Source organism: Myxocyprinus asiaticus, chromosome 31 (genome assembly GCF_019703515.2).
Source record: "Myxocyprinus asiaticus isolate MX2 ecotype Aquarium Trade chromosome 31, UBuf_Myxa_2, whole genome shotgun sequence".
Classification (NCBI taxonomy): Eukaryota; Metazoa; Chordata; class Actinopteri; order Cypriniformes; family Catostomidae; genus Myxocyprinus; species Myxocyprinus asiaticus.
In genome coordinates this window covers 28,970,714-28,992,258 of record NC_059374.1, presented here as the reverse complement: position 1 = coordinate 28,992,258, position 21,545 = coordinate 28,970,714, and the positions used below count along the sequence as shown (strand labels likewise).

At 36.3% G+C, this 21,545-nt stretch overlaps 1 protein-coding gene across 1 annotated transcript; it reads left to right on the top strand.

Annotated features, from left to right (window-relative positions):
- The first annotated feature begins 1,270 nt into the window (after nucleotides 1–1,270).
- foxn1 (forkhead box N1) lies at nucleotides 1,271–21,396 on the top strand. Its single transcript, XM_051665027.1, has 9 exons — nucleotides 1,271–1,399; nucleotides 13,277–13,423; nucleotides 14,607–14,930; nucleotides 16,031–16,138; nucleotides 16,607–16,731; nucleotides 17,242–17,338; nucleotides 19,437–19,644; nucleotides 20,018–20,476; nucleotides 20,731–21,396. Exons 2-9 carry the CDS (start codon nucleotides 13,295–13,297, stop codon nucleotides 21,015–21,017), a joined length of 1,737 nt encoding a protein of 578 aa, XP_051520987.1. The 5' UTR covers nucleotides 1,271–1,399; nucleotides 13,277–13,294; the 3' UTR covers nucleotides 21,018–21,396.
- The last annotated feature ends 149 nt before the right edge of the window (nucleotides 21,397–21,545 follow it).

The window sequence follows — 21,545 nt, the reverse complement described above, 5'->3', positions numbered from 1 at the left end:
AAAAAAAAGGGTTAATTATAAAAACCTGATGACACAAGAAAACACTTTTAAGGGATATGACTTCAGCTGCACACTGAAATTTTGCCTCACATCTCAGACAACACAGCAGCTGTTGAGGTGTGTGCATGATAGACTACATACAAAATGTTATGACCATTCAGCCAAAAGTGAATACCTGACTTCAGAAATCCAGGTGCTGCAATTGTTTTTCTGGATTATATTTTTGTGTCTCCCTCAGAAAACTGCAGAAATTTCACCCATCAAAGACTGAACATTTATGCACATTTGCTATTTCAAAATGTCATTCTTTTTTCTCAGTGAAACAATTATTTGAAATCAGTGATAACTGATAAGCTTTACTGCCTTAGTGTTTTAAAGAGCAGGTCCAGTCATTTCACAAAGAAATGTAATCTTTCCCTTTTGTTTGTTGCTCATCATTAACACGTTCTGATTTTCTGCACACTACAGAGAAAAAAGGTAGTCTTCTTGTGTGTTGATTTTGCATGAGCTGAGATGCCAAACCAGAAAACCATGTGCCTGTCAAGTGTGCTTTGTCGTGCCATGTCCTGATGCCAAACTATTCACCACGATCAGTTACCCCATCACAGGGCTTAAGGCATGTTATTCCAAGCGTTTCTTTACTGAGCACATTGAAACAAGACTAATCAAAGAGACAGTTGAAATGTAATAGGGCAATGTAATGTATTATTTTGAATTAGCATTGCTGAAACATGCCAATGGGTTTAGTGCGACATGTTGAAGGAATTCAGCACTTCTGCACAGAGTATCTATCTATCTGTTTGTCCGTCCGTCTATTGCAATACCCAGACAACTTCTTGCATGTTCACAATTCCTGCATTCTGTCCTTTTTCCATCTCATTCCCTCTAGTTATGATTGCCTAACCTGAAAGAGACCCATACTGCCCCAGCCAACAGTATAACATAAGCACTTTTTCAGTTCTTCTGTTTCGCTATCACAATTTTTGCTCTACCCCTCTACCTAAACCATCTCCCCTTCCCATTAGAATCTGATTTTAATACAGCAGCTCAGGAGGGCTGTGGCACTGCCTCCCAGGTTCACTTGGAGGGTAGGGGAAGATTTCACCTGTATTGACATAAATGTTTCCTCCCACCCTCTCTCTTTTTTTTCTCTCTTTTTTTTCTCTCTTTTCTCTCTCTTTTTTCTCTCTCTCTCTCTCTCTCTCTCTCTCTCTCTCTCTCTCTCTAGATATGTCTCAGTTGTTTTTCTTGTCAGCAGTCAGTCACAATAAAAGCAGAGTGGCAACTCTGATAGAGAGAGAGATTTTTGAGATCTGCAGCCAGTTTGTAGGCACCTGTGTGGAGTGTGAACCATCTGCATTAGATTTACAGCCTGGGCCAAGAAGCACCACACACAGTGGTAAGTGAGACTTTTTAACTTTATGTGATGGGAGGTGTGCACTACAACTTCATTTGTGTGAACTATCATTTATCTCCATTTGGGACATAGTAGGATAATTTGTAGTACTGATATATTATCAAAAACTAAAGTCTAGTAGGGCTGTGCTTTAAGGTTCAAAGGTAGTATACACAGGTGTAAACATCTACGGGTTCGCATTGCTCTCTATCTTACATAGAAACTATTGTACTACTGTATTTTGTTTGGCACCAGTAAATAAGGCATCATAAAATGTCCCCAGGCTCCTTGTTAGGCTTGTCTCCACCTGGATGAAATCTCTGCTCAAATTCATCTAAAAAATACAAGAGAAGGATACAGGAAAGATTAAGAGAGAGAGAGAGAGAGAGAGAGAGAGAGAGAGAGAGAGAGAGAGAGAGAGAGAGAGAGAGAGAGAGAGAGAGAGAGAGAGGGGGCAGGGCAAGGCAGGTGCAGTCATATTCTATCAGCAGAGTCTTCTCCCTCTGGGTGTTGAACTTCGGCAAAGAGCCCATTCTCTATGGGATATGATTATGTATGTGTCAGATGTACATTTAAAAAATGTTCTCATTACCTCTGAAAGAGGCTCCCAGCTCCAGTGACTTCAGTAAGAAGTGTGTACATGTGTGCATGTGTGCTTGAGTGCACATATGTGTGTATGCATGTGTATCAGAAAACCTGTTACAGTAGGCTTGTCCCCTTGGGGTGTGTGGCCACACATGTTGGCTGAGGGCCAAAGGGACCGAGCCCTTTAAATATTATTATTTGAAATCTCCGATTTATTTTTATGAGGCATGAGTTATGAAATAAATGGGATTGATTATTTAATGAGTAATTTTACAAATATATTATTACAGATATGGTTTTCAGCTTTGCCAGGTATAGCAACCTTGTTATACATTGCTTTTTTGCTAGGACTACAATGAGTTGGACACTGCTGATGATGTAACTTAAATGAACACTAATAATTGCATATACATATTTATCTGATTTCTACTGTAATTAACACAGCAGATGTAGAAATCCTTGTTAGACTTAGAAGTCCAGGAATGTGTAGTGTTGTTACGTCAAGTTTATTAATTATTTTAAGGCAGAGGCTATTTGCACTAAGCGTAAAAAGCAACCAAAAGCATCTTCTTTGCACTAAGTGCAAGTAGTGTTAGATGCTATTTGCACCCCCAATTAAATATTAGCTTACAGTATAGGACATCACTGCAGCGTGTTTATTGTGTTTATTTAGAGTCCCACAGACACCCTACACCAACCCCTATCACTAAACCTAACCCTAACAAAAAATTAACCATGGTTTTACTACGGTAACCAAAGCATCACCACGGTACTTTGTGTTAAAATCACATTAACCACAAAATGAAACATGGTTGCTATATTAACACCATATTACTGTAGTAATACCATGGGTAATTCCATTAAAAGTATGGCTTCCACAAAAAAACATGGTTACTACAATATTACTATAGTAAAACCATGGTTAATTTTACCAGATCAAACCTTTCTCTCAACTCCCTGACCTTCACCGTTATCAAATCACTGCGAGACAATCAACTTTTATATACATATTTATTTATTATTATAAGTAGTATTAAAGGAAATATTAAGAGTGGAGACAGGAAACAGGTTGGGAAAAAGTGGGACAAAAGGCAGAATCGAACCCGTATCATCCAAATGAAAAAAGCTCATCCACATCATAGTGACACTCCACACCACTGCAGCAATACTGGGGCCGCAGTTTGTCTTCAATTTGTGTTTCTACTAAACTATTGTAGTGCAAATAGCCATGCTGTGTGGCAGGTGCTATTTAAACTTACAAATAGTTTTTTAAAACTTTCTTGTATTGCAACTTACAGTAATATGCAGAGTCAACTAGTGAGACACTTTTAGGTTGATTTCACCTAAAAGTGTAACATTGCGGCTCTGTTGTGGTATCAAAACATCCCTCTGTTTGCTTGGGCAGCCTGTCCAGCCCAACATTGTCTCGACCAATGGCGTGAGTTTGGGGCAAGACTATCTGTTTGTGTATCCAATGAAAAACAGTGGTGTTTTCATTTCTGTTAAGTGTAGGATTTGGCAAACACAACTCTATGATTACTATTTGTGCCCGTGCTGATGTGTGTAAACACATCTATTCATTGCATTTGATCAACATTTATAATACAAATTAATACCTTGTGTTACCAGAAACCTTCAGTAAGGTGTTGTATAATGTATACTGTATGTAATCAATGTATAAGCAAGTGCATGTTCATGCAGCAACCTGCCAACTGCATTCCTACTTCGTGCGAAATTATGATTCTTAGAAGTTTCTAGGTTTTCCTTATATTTGCTACATTATTAAAGGGATAGTTCACACAAATTAGAAAATTTCACTCATCCTCATGTCATTCCAAATCTGTGTGATTTACTTTCTACCTTGGAACACAAAAGAAAATGTTTGACTGGATGCTCATGTTGCTCTTTTCCATACAATGGAAGTTAGAGGTGAACATGGACTTTTGCTAACTAATTTATGAATGGGTTCAGAAAACTTGGAATATAGTGGACAAGTCACATTTTTGGTGCTGACAGCCCCTGCTCATCATTTACTTTCATTGTAGGGCTACACAATTAATCAAAATAAAATAGATATCATGAGGTGACCTTGTGCAAGGGCTGCGATTCAATTTTCTGTATTGTGTTAGTGCATTTTTACAGTGTTTTCAGAGTGGTTCTGTAATCCACAACTCCATCTCGTGCTCAGAGTAGCAGATGCGCTCTGAGTTTGGTTCTGTTTGCTTACACGTACTGAGTGTATTATACTGTATTTAAAGAGCTCCAGATTCACTTTAATGTCAGTTTTGCTTAATTCTGAATATGTTTGGCCGCTGCAAGTTAATATACAAATACGAATAATACATCCCATGGCACGGGGTATTTGTGGACAGAGGAAATGTTAAAATGAGGAGCTCATTATACAGCTGTTGTGAATGTGAACTCAGCTACACAAAAACTCTTCATGCAGCTGTCTGCCAAAATATAAGCTTGACTGTTTAGAACTCATTGGTTTAACTCAGTGCCTTAGATTTGGTTTTGACCATTAACCCTTTCAGAAAATTACAGTTCTTACCTGCTCATCTGAAATGCCTGTCTGCTTTCCTCACCCTGAAAAAAAAACAAAAAAAAAAACAAAAAAAAAAAAACACAGAAGACAGTGTTTTTTTTCCTCTTTGTTTCACAGAATCACTTACTAGTTTTTTGTTTATCATATCACAGTTCAAATCGCAATCAAAATATATATTTTTAAAAATATAAAAAATAAATATGACTTTCTGTCCAAATCATGCAGAGAATTAGGAAGTGTTGAGGTTTTACAAATTACAGAGTTGTTCCCTTTGAAGTGAAGTGAAAGTGCTATGTAGACATAAGAGTAGAAATCCTACCAATTACTTGATGGATGACAGTGTAAAGAAAGATGCACAGTCCATTTGAAATGTCACTCAAGTGTGGTGAGAGCGGTTCCAGTGCACAGGGTGTGGCTGTATAGACATGCAAGAGACCAGATCAAAGTAAGTTGAATGTGATCATCTTGAGAGAGGAAGGAGTCCTGTGAGACAGAAAGTAGGGTCTACTTCTAGAAATATAGAGTTACACATTTTTAGCTTACGCCAGATGATCTTCACACTTTTCAGACTTGTATTAGAGGATGAGTCAGCATAGTTGGTCCTTCCTCATACAGCATTCTGAACTTTGCTTCCGAAAGGGTGAATTTGGTGTTGAAGCAAAACTAAAAATGTTCATCACATGCATTTTCGCTAAAGAGCTATTAACAAAATTGTAATTGTCTTCTTTCCTTTAAATATTAAACTAAAAAAGAACCAGTTAATTATGATGTTAAATTAAGACATTAAGCAAAAAAAAAAAATAAATAAATAAAATAAAAAAAAAAAAAAGGTTACCTGAAATGTTTTTTTTTTTTTTTTTTTTGACAGCATTGCAGAATGTCATTGCCACTTCTTCCCCCATGCTCTCAATGATTACTTGCCATATAGCTGATGTCTTTCATCAGTACTACATTAGGGACAGTGTCCACACCTTACAACCCCCTAGAGCAACATTTAGTGTGTTTTAGTGACACAGTGACATTGACACACTGGTTTTCAAGTTCTCAGTAGCTCATAGGTCACTCCTGCGGTTCCCTCTGTGAGGAATCAAAACTTCAACAACTGCAATACACAATACTCAGTTGCTAAGCCATAAAACCCTTGCATTGGGTGCAGTGCTCACAGTTACAAATGTGTGTGTACAATACACACAAAGGCATGCATTCATGCTTAAATAAGTTATACACACATATTAAGGACCACAAGTCCATCTGAGCAACAAGTGGGTTCCTATTTTGTAATATATTTGGATTTAATTTTCCATAGTCATATGCTTATTTAAATGCCAACATCATAGGCCTTATCATTATATGTAACATAAAGCCTGTTACAAGTTTTCAAACCTGATTTCTTGCCCAGTTCTCTTTTAAACACAAACGAGGACCCCATAACCTTTTTTAATACTCAGCTGTTTTCTCTTTCCTCTCAGAAGTGGAAATGGTCTGTATCTCAACCATAACAGGTCAAAGGATCAATAAAGTCACAGTGATGAACCATAAAGGCCAGCTCAATTTCCTGTCCAATACTGAATTACACTCTGTGTTTTACATGGTGCAAAATTCCCCCATCTCCATTTCATGTCACTAACACACTTCGGTCGTTGTTAGCTTCTCCTTCATGGTTTGTTGGTGATTTTAATGAGTTTTTGGCTCAGACGGCACAAAGCAACAGTCTGCTGACAGTAAGTGAGAGGGGCCAGAGTTTCCAGGAATACTTGATACTCTTGTGGGCCTGTGTTTTACTTGTTTATGATCAGATTGCAGGGCAATGAAATTCAGTGGACTGGGCCCCTTGCATTCCAGTAGGGAGAAGGTGCCGTCACTTTTATGGAAAATACAAAATAGACAGTTGGAAAAGAATTTTCGTTACATGTAGTTACACAATTATGCCCCGTAAAGGTACACGTTTGCCCAATGGCCAAATAGCTGTGTAGACAGATTGTTTGGATACATAGAAAATACCTTTATGATATGATGCTCAAAGAGAATAACATGAGGTTAAATAATACTGTAATGTGCAATGTGTTTGGTTTTGCAAACCATTCAGTGGCCATGAGGTAATATAAGTGCAATATAAATGTATAACTGGACATTTATTGATACTCTATATGTCCTGTTTATGAAAACTGTGCTTTGAATATCCAGCTTGACTCATTATCTTGAACGAGGTCTCTGCATGCTCCCAATTTAGCAAGGGTCACACAAAATTATTGTTTAGCATCACTTCACACCAAAAATTGAGGTTTGAGGGACCAATGTACCGTGTTTTCACACTCCTCTGAAAATGCCTTTCTTCTCTTACAGTAGCTGTAGGGACCACATTTGCATGTTAAATCCTGTTTGTAAGTTATGACTAACCTTATGATGGCCAGTGAGACCCTGAACAAAAGGACAGCAATTTCAGAACCTGTAGTTGGTTTTAGAGATAATCTCTGTGATTAGCAGTATAAAAGTATCATCCAGTCAATGCACTGACCATCAATCTGTAGTTATCTCCTCCAACTGACCTATAACTGCACCAGTGTAATTAATTACTTTTTAGAGTAACTTACCCAATTCTGATGTTAGGTAATAAAAATACAATTAGTAATTGTTAGTTTATGGTAGTTCATTGTGCATTAACTAATGTAACAGTAATATATACAACTTTTGTTTTTAAAAATGTATTAGTATATGTTGAAATTAACACTAACCAAGATTTATAAATGCTGTAAAAGTATTGTTTATTGTTAGTTCATGTTAACTAATGTTAACAAATTGACACTTATTGTAAAGTGTTACCTTGTTAGTATATATATATATATATATATATATATATATATATATATATATATATATATAAAACGGAACCCTAAAACAGCAATGTTGCAGTAAGAATAAATTGGAAATATAGCTGCAAGCAGCGATGACGGGCCCAAGCACTATGGGTCCATTTCCACCCAGTGGCTTTCGGAAAACAATGCAAGGTGGACACATGCATTTGGCATTTGACATTATTCTAAACAATTTTTAAGCAACTTTGGTAAATATAAGAGGACTATTTTAAAGTCTGTTGTAAGAGCCACACTTCCTGCTGCCAGGTGGTGGTGCTATGACCGTGACACAAAATAGTTAATTTAGCCCCCATTCTGAACATACATCTCAATTTTTATCCTAAACACATTGCACACAGAAGATATGCGACACTTCCGGTTTTCCATTTTTCGTCATTAATTTAATGCCTCGCCATGACAACACTCTTTGATATATCAAAATCTATTTTCAATTTAGCATCTTCAATGTCTTGGCATAATGTTGTCTAATTGTGGTGACAGTCTCATGAATCACCTAGGAGGAGAATTTAAAAGTTCAGAGACTGCAATATAAAAAAAAATCCAAAATGGCCGACTTCCTGTTGGGCGGACCTAATGACTATAAATATGAATGTTCTCCGGCTTGATGAGAACTATATATATGTACCAATTTTGGTGACTGTAGGTGAAAATGGGGGTGCTACAGAGGCCGTCTTGCATGCCCATTTTAAACCTGTTAACTGTCACTGGCCAACATGTGGGCCATTTGACTTTGGCTAAAAACAAATGCTTTCTTTTATATCAAAAACTTAATCAGTGTTCACATACTTGGTATCAAATTCAATTTAAAAATTCAACTTTCATTTTCTGCAGTCTATTTAGCAATTAGAACATTACAGTCAAAATATATTTAAAATTGTTAAAAGAGTGCATTTCTAAAGTATGCGACATGTGACTGACAGTAGGCTACTTATGATTCACATTCTCTGCTTATGATCCAATCCAATGATTAAAGAAAAAACAGCATGCATTTCATTAGGCTCGTTTGAGATGACCAAGTGCTGTGCAGAACCAATCACCGGTGATCACCGACAGGTGCATGCAGGTTAGAAATCTGTCTGACTTGCTGTAAAATCATGACCACGTATGTCAAAAATAATCCAGTGAGAGTGAGGCGGCCGCAGTTGTAGCAGGCAGGCGACACAGTTGCTTTTTCCGAGCTGTGCGAACTGCAAGCATGATGAGAAATGACTTGCTGACGACACAGCTTAATGCTCATTGGCTTAAACAACCATGATGTTTTGTTCTCTTTTAAAATGTTTTTTTTTTTTTTAATCTCTAATATCATGTTTTTATGTGTATCAATTATATGTGAATATTCCCAACTTTCTGACAGTGCAATATCTGTATGGGATATGTGATTGGTATCATATTTCTGAAATATCTAAAATGTGTGTCTTTATTAAACAAAACATTTATGGAAAGACATGTCTTATGGGGAGAATTAAATAACAGGTATATTGAGTACATCATATTTATTTTCATTTAAATGCAACAGAATTTAAATTGCATCCACTTTATTAACAAAAAACAAAAATAAAACCTGAATGTGAATCCACAAAATCTGCCTTTGATCTCGTAGTGGCTGATCCACTACGAGAGGTGAGAACTGTCTGACTTGACAGCTCTTATTTCACTCCTCCCCGGACTGCACCAGCCATCTCTCATCTACTTTCAAGGCAAGATGTTTGACATCTCAAACGAGCCTAACTATTCCCAAAAGACCAAAAGTAAACTAGGCAGGAATTGGCATAAAAAACACAATATGAATTTGAGAGCAATAATACAAAAAAATCAGTTATATGAAAGCTTTTTCTAAGGACAGGACAAGTCTTTTTTTTTATTTATTTATTTTTTTATAAAATGCCATAAAGTTGGGACAGTAAGATACAAAGTTTGGGATCTAAACAAAACTAATGTTAGAAACACCTCTCAAACCACTTGTGAAGTGACATCATTTTATTGCATAAAATAATATAAGATGTTTACAAGATTAGAAATATTATAATAACTTCTAAAATAAATGGTTACAATGTAACTGCTGTTAGCAGTTGGAGCCAGCAACTTTTTTTTCAACAAACATATTATATTTTTTCTGCCATAAATTATACAAGATTATTCCTCTGGAATGCTCGAAATGATCACATGGTTAATGTCGCTTTCTAAACTGAGGTAGGCCAGCCCAAGTAACCATGGAACCTCACACTATAGATAAAATTACTCTGACATCACACCGCAGGAAACCACACTTCTGGGTTCTTTCGAGCAGCAGATTTCAATGGTGGAAATAGGCAGCGCTGCAGTTTTAATAATCTTTTATGCTTTATAGAATGTAATAATGTATTTTAATGTTAATAAAAAGTTATTATAAAGGAATATATATGGTTTACAGTGAAGAAAGTATGTGGGTTCTTTTCTGAAATATCTGCAAAACAAGTTTAAACTTGGTTCAATGAGCCTGTATGATTATGCGGGACATGTAACAGGTTGATGAATACACATCCTCACATGTTTAACACACTTCTAAAACCTAAAAATTTGGGTACTTAGAAATGAAAACTACCATCAGACATACAATATGTGTCTTAACTGCTTAAATTATTGACCCACATACAACAAATAATAATATTTTACTTCAGAATTATCATATTCCATATCAAAATGTAATAACAGCCATTTCGATTGAACAACATCATTTACTGCATTCAAAATAAATGCAAATTGATATTTTTATTATATTTTATTTATATAAAAAATAAAAAGTTTGTGCAGTACATTTTCATTACAATAAACTTAGACTTCTATAGCTTTTTTATTTCACTTTAAAAACTGCTTTCACTTGCACAATAAATTGCAATGGCAACAGTATTTAAGATATCAAATATTGCTTTGCAATTTTACATCAGCAGTGTCTTGACAAAGACACTTTCAAAAAACTTTTTTTAAGCAATTCAAGTCTGATAAAATTGCCTTGCTTACTGGTGCCAGTTGGTGGTGCTATGACCATGACCCATAATAGCTGCATAAATGTGATCAGCACCCATTACCAAACATACAGCTGAATTTTTATCAAAATCATACAATGCACACAGAATATATAAGGAACTTCCTGTTTCACATTTGTGCCCTTAATTTATTGCGTCACCATGGCAACACCATTCACTATATAAAAAAGTTTGGTGCAAGTCACATGAATCCCCTAGGAGGAGTATCAGTAAAGTTCAGGACTTGCAATTTTCCAAAAATGCACATTCAATCTAAAATGGCCGACTTCCTGTTGGGCGACGCTAATGACTGTAATTTTGAAAGTTGTCTGGCTTGATGAGAACAATATATGTAGTGATCGTAGAAGAAACTGACCCCACCATTTTTGTCAAAAGGTGGCGCTACAGAGCTCCCCAACCACGGCCATATGTTAACTTTTGCCCAGGCCTAATGGCCAACAACTCTGATGTGTGTGCAAAATATCATGAAAATTCAAGCATGCCAAGTACCTCAAAAACATGTGAATATACATAAAAAGGAATGATTACATTTAATGCATTGCCATGGCAACACTGTTGAAGATATCAAGAATCCCTTCAGAATTTTAAATTGACATTATTCAAATTTATTTGAAGCAATTCAGGTAAACATAAGAAGGATATTTCAAAGTCTGTTAAAAGTGCCACACTTCCTTCCGCCAGTTGGTGGCCCCATGATCGTGACCCACAATGGCCACATCAATGTAATCAGCCCGCAACTCCAAACATTTGGCTCAGTTTTGATGTAATTCACACGATGCTTGCAGAAGATATGAGACAATTCCTTTTTCCCATTTTTTTACATTATTTTATCGCGTCGCCATGGCAACAACGTCGGTATATAAAAAATATGTTGGCAATTTAGCATCATCAGTGTCTTGGCATGATGTTGCCCACATTTGGTACCAGTAACATGAAATCCCTAGGAGCAGTATTTCAAATTTCAGAGCATGTATTTTTCAAACAATCCAAAATGGCCGACTTCCTGTTGGGCGGAGCTTATGACTGTCAGCACGAAAGTTGTCCGGCTTGATGAGACCTATGTGCTACAGAGCCCCCCAAACATGCCCATCTTCTAGGTGCCGCTACAGAGCCCCCCCCCACATGCCCCCCTGCCGCAACTTTGCCTAGCCCTAATAGTCGACAACTCTGACGTATGTGCAAACTTTCAAGAGTTTTCACGCATGTTAAGTACCCCAAAAGTACAGAAAACCTTGAAAAGAAGAAGAATCCTAAAATGAACAATAGTGTCTCCACACTTTCAGTGCTTGGGCCCTAATAATAATCCTTAGAAGAACAATAGGGTCTCTGCAATTTCAATGCTTGGGCCCTAATAATATTCTTTAGAAGAACAATAGGGTCTTCGCACTTTCAATGCTTGGGCCCTAATAATCCTTAGAAGAACAATAGGGTCTCTGCACTTTTAGTGCTTGTGCCCTAATAACAGACATACCACTTACTGTAATCACTTGGAATGGCACATTTCTCTGTTAGAAGTTCAGGGCCTGAAATTTAAAAAAATGCACATTCAGTCTAAAATGGCTAACTTACTCTTGGGTGGCACTAATGACTGTAATTTTGAAAGTTGTCTGGCTTGATGAGAACAATATTTAGCAAGTTTGGTGACCGTAGAAGAAACTGACCCCACCACTTTTGTCAAAAGGTGGTGCTACAGAGCTCCCCAGCCATGCCCATGTGTTAACTTTTGCCCAGGCCTAATGGCTGACAACTCTGATGTGTGTGCAAAATATGATGAAAATTCAAGCATACCAAGTACCTCAAAAACATGTGAATATACATAAAAAGGAATAATGACATTTAAGGTATTGCAAGGGCAACACTGCTGAAGATATCAAGAATCCCTTCAGAATTTTAATTCTTGACATTATTCTAAAAAAAAATTGAAGCAGAAAACCTTGAAAAGAAGAAGAAGAATCCTTAGAAGAACAATAGGGTCTCCGCACTTTCAGTGCTTGGGCCCTAAATAATAATAATCCTTAGAAGAACAATAGGACCACTGCACTTTCAATGCTTGGGCCCTAATAATAATCCTTAGAAGAACAATAAGGCCTCCACACTTTCAGTGCTTGTACCCTAATGATAATAATCCTTAGAATAACAATAGAGCCTCTGCACTTTCAATGCTTGGGCCCTAATAATAATCCTTAGAAGAACAATAAGGCCTCCACACTTTCAGTGCTTGTACCCTAATGATAATAATCCTTAGAATAACAATAGAGCCTCTGCACTTTCAATGCTTGGGCCCTAATAATAATCCTTAGAAGAACAATAGGGTCTCCACACTTTCAGTGTTTGGGCCCTAATAAGCCTTAGAAGAAACAATAAGGTCTCCGTACTTTCAGTGCTTGGGCCCTAAATAATAATAATCCTTAGAAGAACAATAGGACCTCTGCACTTTCAATGCTTGGGCCCTAATAATAATCCTTAGAAGAACAATAGGGTCTCCGCACTTTCAGTGCTTGGGCCCCCAATAATCCTTAGAAGAACAATAGAGCCTTCACACTTTCAGTGCTTGGGCCCTAATAATAATAATCCTTAGAATAACAATAGAGCCTCTGCACTTTCAATGCTTGGGCCATAATAATAAGCCTTAGAAGAACAATAAGCCCTCCGCACTTTCAGTGCATGTGCTCTAATGATAATAATCCTTAGAATAACAATAGGGTCTCCATACTTTCAATGCTTGGGCCCTAATAACAGATACATCACTTATGTAGTCACTTGTAATGGCAAGTTTCTTTGTTAGATGATATTGTGAAACAAAAATAGCTTGAATAATGACCTAATGACCTTTTTTTGTGCTATTTTGAAGAGGCAGGTTGCAAGGACAATGTCCTCTGAGCCCCAGGGCCAGTCTTTCCCATCCGCAAGCAACAGAAGCTCACCAATACCTTCTCCAGGCCAACTACACTCCTTTGACCATTTAGGGACACCCTGCTTTCAGATGCCAGAACCACAGGTATTTTTAACATGTGTAGTTTTGAAGACAATCCTGCTTGCTTAACTGATAGACAGACAGACAGACAGACAGATAGACAGACAGACAGATAGATAGATAGATGGTAGACTCAAAAAACAGCTCTTTGGCTGAACTTGATTCAGTTGTGCACAGTGGTTCCACGTGTTTGTAATGAGTTTTCTTAACTTAAAATTACTATATCATATTAACACAAACACTTAGTGTAAAAATAACCTAGTTGAATTGGTTTTAACCCAACAAAATGAAACGTGTCAATGTAACTCAAGTAAATCTCTTTTATTTCTTTATGTACTAACTAGTGAAAGTGAATGTGAACATAATATAACACTTAATTTTAACATTTACTCTCCCTATCGATGCAAAATTTGCTGGGAAATGGAAATCCCCATCCCCAGTTTTATCAATGCTACATTAACACTGCAAAAAGTATTCATGTATTCCCAACTCAAATGGATTAAGTAAACTTCCGTTTTACAAATTTAAATGGATAGAACGCAATGAAATCAAATTGTGACTAGATGTTCTACATCAGACAGACAGACAGACAGACAGATGATAGATAGATAGATAGATAGATAGACAGACAGAGAGAAAGATTGATATCTTTGGTATCTGACCATAAGTATAAAGCTGCAAGACATTGGTTCTAACTTCTGTACCATCAGTTCTGTTCTGTAGTTGCCGCTTCTTAGAAACTGCTGCCTGCCAGCTGCTCTCATTGAGGCACAGTGTCATAATTATTACCATTTGATGAGGACATGAACCCCTGCACAAGGCACCATTCAAGGACATAAGACCCTGGGGCAGAAATAGATGTATAACATCCTGCCTTTACATCAAACCCTTTTGATTTAATATTTATTAATTATGACCCCTGGGGAAAGCTGTATGTCACTTTAAATGCTTTAGCAGATTCTTTAGCAGATCAAAGATCTTTACATGCTACTGCATTTCCACTTGGAAAACCTGCGTCATTTAAGTGAATTAATTAGGAATAAAAATGCAACCTTTCTTTACACTGAATATGTTTAGTCTATACTGATGATACTATGCAACTGTAAGTTCAAACTCAAGTTCAAATTCATATTGGTGTGCAAATATGCATTATTTTATTTGAGATATTTTCTATTTTAATTAATATATTTTTTTACTCCACATATAGTGTAACCAAAGCAACATTGGAGAGGGGTATGCACCATACTCCCAAAGAGAAAGAGTCCTTTACAGGCAGAAGAGTGCTACTGCAGAGCGCTTTCGTAGACACAGTGTAAATGGGACAGGATCAGGACAGGAACCTGGCCCGGTAGAGAACAGTCACTTTCATCCATACAACCGCCAGTGCAGTGAAGGGGCTGTCCCTGAAGTTCATGCCTTTAGTTGTCTCAGGGCGGCTGGATTGGGTGGGAAACTGACTACAGCTGATGGATCAGAGGAACAATCCTCATGGACTCCGTTAAGCAACAGTGTGGAGACCACCAGTTTCATGGTAAGACTGAGGAACTGTGAAGGTACAGTATATTTAGTGGTTTAGACAGAAATGGAAAGATTGTCACAGTTGCTGATGAACATCTTTTGATAAAATGGGAATTTGTACCCATTTTGTAGTTTGTAGCGGTGGATGTTTTTTATAAAATTCTTAAAAGAATTAAATGTCTTAATGGCAGGGTTGAGAGGGTTACTTTTAAAATGTATTCTACTACAGATTAGAGGTCAGTAACATAATACTTTGGACTTCTTCAGCACTGGTAGATTTTTTCACTTGTTTTGACAATAGAAAATCTGCCAGTACAGTAAGACTCCACTTGACTAACACATGTTAAAAATACTTTCTTTGAAAAAAAAAAAAAAAAAAAGAAGCCTAAATATCTTATGCAGTGTTGCTTTTAAAACAAGGTACAGCAAACTGATCTTGCTTTAAGGATTTTTAGATATTTTTACAGAAAAACAATAAAAAAATTATCATCAAGAATAATATTTTTGCCCTAATATTAAAGGTCTTACTAGAGAGAAAAATTATGATCTAATGTGGATTTTCCTGATAAAATATGATTGTGCCTGGTAACAGGTGCATGTAAAATGGCTATAATTAGCATTAGCATAAAGCTAAATATTCACATGGCAATTTACACAAGGTTTATTTCTATTTATAAACGTACATTTTAACATAACTGTATTCTCATTACCATTGATTTAAATTGTAACTGTAGTGGAATACAATTACTAATATTTTGTATTTTAAACACGTAATCCTGCTTAATGGTCTAAAAATATAATAATAAGAAGGGAGAAAAATAAGTGAAGAAGAAAAAAATTATAAAAAAAAACAGAAAACAGAAAAATGAAGGAAATAATTATAATGAAAAAATAATGAAATAAAAAAATGAAAATGAAATGAAAGAATTAAATCAAGATAACCTTTACCCCAGGAAAATATATGCCAGCACACAGCAGCCAGGGGCAAAATACATGGAAACAAGTAGACTTGTCAGGCAGATGTGCTAGCAGATGTCCTTATTAATCTTTCTAAAGAAGCATTAATTTATGATATGCCAGAACTAAGTAGCACATGGTCTTCTCTTGGGGCAGGGAACTCAACAGCCCTTTGATGAGCCACAGACGAGCTCTGAGGAACCTCCCAGCTACACGTCAGTTACCTATCAGACATACAGTCCCATCAGTCCTCTACAACATCAGGTGAGATAGACAGAGTAAGAGCATGTGTGTGTTTTAATACATTATTTATTTATTTGATGGGACACAACTCTGGGTAAAAAGTTAAAATTATGTGTGTTATGTGTAAGAAAGTCAGTATGACTCATGCAGGTTAACCATGGCATGTGTTAGAAGTTAAAAAAATATCAAATGATAACAAAAAGGTTTTATATCCATGTTACAGTGTGTTCATAGTCAAAACATTGGCAGGAAATTCTGCTACATACTCAGACTGACAAAGAACAAAGCCACACTGTTGTAAAACATGGTTGTATGTTATTTCTTTAAAACATTAAAAACATGCTAAAAATATTATGCTTATGGTAAAAGCATTTCACATTATCCAAAAATCAAATAAATGAACATACTTTACACTCTAAAGGCAACTATTTTTAACTGGCTTGGCTTTTAATGTGGATGTGTTTGTATGTTTGTACGTACTATTTCCAGTTTTCTGGTGTGTGCTCTTCAAGAGGAATAGACAGCATCTCTAACTACTATAACCACAACCTCTCTTCACAAACGTCTCAGGACAGTGCACTGCCAATGTACCCTAAACCTGTATACTCTTATAGGTTAGTGTGTGCACTTTCCACTTGTCCTGAGTGAAAAAATGCTAATAATGGGAAAAAAAGTATATATACACTACTGGTCAAAAGTTTTGAAACACTTACTCATTCTTTATTATATATAAATATACATACACTATTTATAAAATATTATATAATATTGTATATATATTCTTTCTATACTGTATATACAGTATACATGTGTACAGTAACACATAATATATACACAATATTATATATAATATTTCTTATTTTATAAATAAGAAATAAAATAAATAAAAATAGACAAATAGATGAACAAATTAGCAAGCAAAAAGATAAATAAGCCCTTTTGCGAAATTAGAATTAGCTTTTTTCATATATCCATTTATTTATTATGTTCCAACATGAAGAAAAAAAAAATGATTACATTAAAACATAAATACAATTTCTGCATTAACACATAGTAAAAAAATTAAACCAAACCACCACAATACAATGTCTTGTTTCATTTGGATGTTCAATGTTTCTTTGTAGTATTCTCATTTTCCTGGCACTGAGGAATAGCAAGACTGGCAGTCTGCCAGTAAGTGAGATCTACAGCTTCATGACAGAACATTTCCCTTACTTTAAGGTGAGCTTCATTATCACATCTCAGAATCGTTTCTACATCTAATGTACAGTACACTGATCTACAGTGAAATGCTGATATCTTGGAGGAGCATCCTGGCAAAGGGCTGCATGTCCATGATTAATGTACCAAATACAGATTGCAAAAAGATTTGTTTTCTGGAGCAGCAGTTCAGCAGACCTGTTATGGCATGATCTCATATGCCTGATGATTTGGTTTACCCTCCTGCTGGGGCTTTGCTGGTAAAGGGATTTATCATGTGACACTGTTCTGGCTCATCATCAGGTAATCATACAAATCTGTACCGATCTACATAACTTCTGTTGATTTCACTAAGGAACAGCTGTAAGGAAGCAGTTTTATTAAAGAACACAATGATGGGCTGGTTAATATGACAGAAGGTGTTTGTGGTAAGGTGATGGAATGGGTCCAGGTTCACATTATGCATCAGTGTTTTCTGTCATTGTTAAAATGTTTGTGTGTGTGTGCGCAGTTGAATCTGACCAAAGTAACATACACGTATAAGCTCTGTTTTAAAATTATGCTGATACAAAGGTTTTCTTCAGGGGAAGTTCTTCAGTAGGTGTGCTGTAAAAGAATAGTTGAACTAAAAATGAAAATGCTGTTATCATTTTTCACTCTCTCATGTTGTTTAACACCCATATTACTTTCTTTCTTAAAAACACAGAAAGAGATATCAGACATATTCCTGCACTATAATGTACTGAAGACTGTTATTTACTGAAAATCTTACCTTCCCTTACCTACTTGCCTTAATCTTTCTTGACCACCATTCATTTTCATTGTATGGAAATGAGCAGCTTAGATATTATGCTAATACATTATTTTGTGTTAAAGTCATATGGGTTTGGAATAATATGAAGGTGGGTAATTCATTAAAGAATTTTTATTTTCTATCTAATTATTCTGTCCAAGGATTAATTAACAGAATTAATTGTTGGGTAAACTATACCTTTAATCAATGTTCTAAGTTCAATATATATATATATATATATATATATATATATATATATATATATATATATATATATATACAGCTAAATCAGTATTTGGTGTGACCACCTTTGCCTTCAAAACAGCACCAATTCTCCTAGGTACACCTGGACACAGTTTTTCTTGGTTGTTGGCAGATAGGATGTTCCAAGCTTCTTGGAGAATTCAACACAGTTCTTCTATCTATTTAGACTGTCTCAATTGCTGTCTCTTCCTGTAATCCCAGACTGACTCGATGTTCAGTGGAGGGCTCTGTGTGGGCCATGCCATCTGTTACAGGGCTCCCTGTTCTTCTATTCTGTTCTATTATATTTTCAAAAAGATTGTTATATATATATATATATATATATATATATATATATATATATATATATATATATATATATATATATATATATATATATATATACACAGTTCTGGAAAAAATTAAGAGAACACTCCAAATTATCAGTTTCTCTGGATTTACAATTTATAGGTATGTGTTTGAGTAAAATAAACATTTTTGTTTTATTCTATAAAGTACTGACAACATTTCTCCCAAATTCCAAATAAAAATATTGTGATTTAAACATTTTTTGGCAGAAAATGAAAACTTAACAAAAATAACAAAAAAGATGCTGTGTTTTCAGACCTCGAATAATGCAAAGAAAACAAGTTCATATTCATATTCAAACACAATACTAATGTTTTAACTCAGAAAGAGTTCAGAAATCAATATTTGGTGGAATAACCCTGATTTTCAATCACAGCTTTCATGCGTCTTGGCATGTTCTCTACCAGTCTTTCACATTGCTGTTGGGTGACTTTATGCCACTCCTGGCTCAAAAATTCAAGCAGGAATCCAGCAGACACTGCAATGGATTGTCTGCCATACATGTAGAAATGCTGATTTAAGAAAAATTTGGAGTGGTCTCTTAATTTTTTCCAGAGCTGTGTGTGTGTGTGTGTGTGTGTGTGTGTGTGTATATATATATATATATATATATATATATATATATATATATATATATATATATACACACACACGTATATATATCCATCCATCATGCTACTCTTTGAGCCTCAGATTCCATTTGTGTTTCCTCAGACGGCACCTGATGGCTGGAAGAACTCCGTTCGACACAACCTCTCATTGAACAAATGCTTTGAGAAAGTGGAGAATAAGAATGGAAACTCCTCTCGAAAGGGCTGCCTATGGGCCCTGAACCCAGCAAAGGTAGAAAAGATGCAGGAGGAACTACACAAGTGGAGACGTAAAGACCCCCTGACTGTACGAAGGAGCATGGCCCGACCAGGTGCGCAGAGGGTGCAACTGCCACTTGGCATAAATAAGCAACTTGCAAATAATAATTTGAATTCTGGTAATTTGGGACATGTAAACTCTTCCAAACTGTGTACATCCAGTAAAACCAATTATATGTTTAAACAAAATGCACTTTTTTATTGCATGACCCTATGCAATTGCATTGCATTAATTCAAAGAAATAGCCAAATGCCTGATTTTTTTTTTTTTTTTTAAACAATTATATATCATTTTATAATTAGACATGGTGCCCTCTTTCAAATAAAGGAAGAAGAGGGACAAAATATAACATATTTAGATTTTATTGAGCATTTATAAGAATATATACAATTGATTTTTATATAAAATTTTGCTCATTATTTCAGAGGAGTTGGAACGTCTGCTTGGGGAGAGACCGGAGAAGCTGAAACCTCTTGGTGCCCACTTTAGTTTAGCAAGCAGTCACTCATACTCTCAGGCCTTAAGAGTTGGCATGCAACCGTCCTACAAGCAGCCATCTGTCAATGAGATCAGTGTCCTGCATCAGAAGCCTCTCTACAGCTATTTATCCTCTCAAACTGTCCCACCACCTCCCCCATACTTATCCCCAGACCCTTTAGCTTTCTCATACTACTCTCCCGTTACCCAGCTGCCCAGCATTGGGCATCCCCCCAGGAATGGCAACTTGGGCTCCCCTTTACCAGCACACACCCCACCAAGCTACAGCACTGCCCTGCAGGCCACTCACAGTGCTTTAGGGTGCATGCAGGATCTTCTACTGGAGGGAGAAATCAGTAATGATGTTGACGCATTAAATCCCAGCCTCACAGACCTACAATTACATGGTAAGACAGAGTGTACAGTGTTGAAAGCTAAAGTGTGTAATTTCTGTTAAACTAGCGTCACTAAACAGAATTGCAAAAATAATCTGTTTTCAATTCCAGAAAACTTTCCATCTTCCATTGGTTGCACAAACAGATAATCCAGCCCCAAACTCACACCAATGATTGAACCAGTGTTGCTGTGTGTGTTGCTTTGGATAAAAGTGACTTTTAACTTCTTGTGTGGTTCATGCAGTGTTCTTCATCTTTGTTTAAAGGACATCTTTGGGAAGAACTAAGAAATGACAGCCTCACTCCAGATTCTCTGGTAGTCATGGATGCATCCCTCTCCCCAACCCAGCTTAGTCCAACCCAAGCCAGGGACAGCATTGGGGTCTATGGCCAGTCTGCTGTGGAGGTGGGGTCAGTGGGGATTGAAGGTGGGGTGCAAGGCAGCGTTTCTGAGCTGTACCTCAACGGGCTCTTCACAACTGCTTTTACCAGCACAGATGGCATGCCAGGTCTCCTCTCTTCCTCAGGAAACACTTCCATCCCTCTGCTATGAGGACGAAATCACTATGTGGTGTCCCAGCAATCAGTCTTTTTCCAATAAGTCCCCTTTTCCATGCTAAATGCAAATAATAAAATACAGCTAACCACATAATTGTGTATAGTTTGGATAACAAAATGTATAGGCTTATCAACCTTCAAAAGAAAACCAAGAACAACACAGACTATATTAAATAATGGTTCACTCGAGGATAAACATAGTTTACACCAACCATAATGTGTTTTATGTGGTGAATTACTGGCTTAATAAATAATAATAATAATACCAGCAAAACCAGTTGTGAACCACAGGAATAAAGAAAGAGTTCATATTTTAGAATTTTTGAAAAGTGTGACTTTTAAGGTGGTCCTTATGTAAAAACAAAAAACAAAAACGTCTTTTTCGTGTCTAACTATATTATCAAATGCCACTTAATGCAAATTCTTTTGGGCTTTTTTTAAATTCCAAAACGTTCTATAAGGATTTACTATGCTCTGAATCAAGTTAGTAACTTCATATGCCCTTCAATGTGGCCTAAACTGT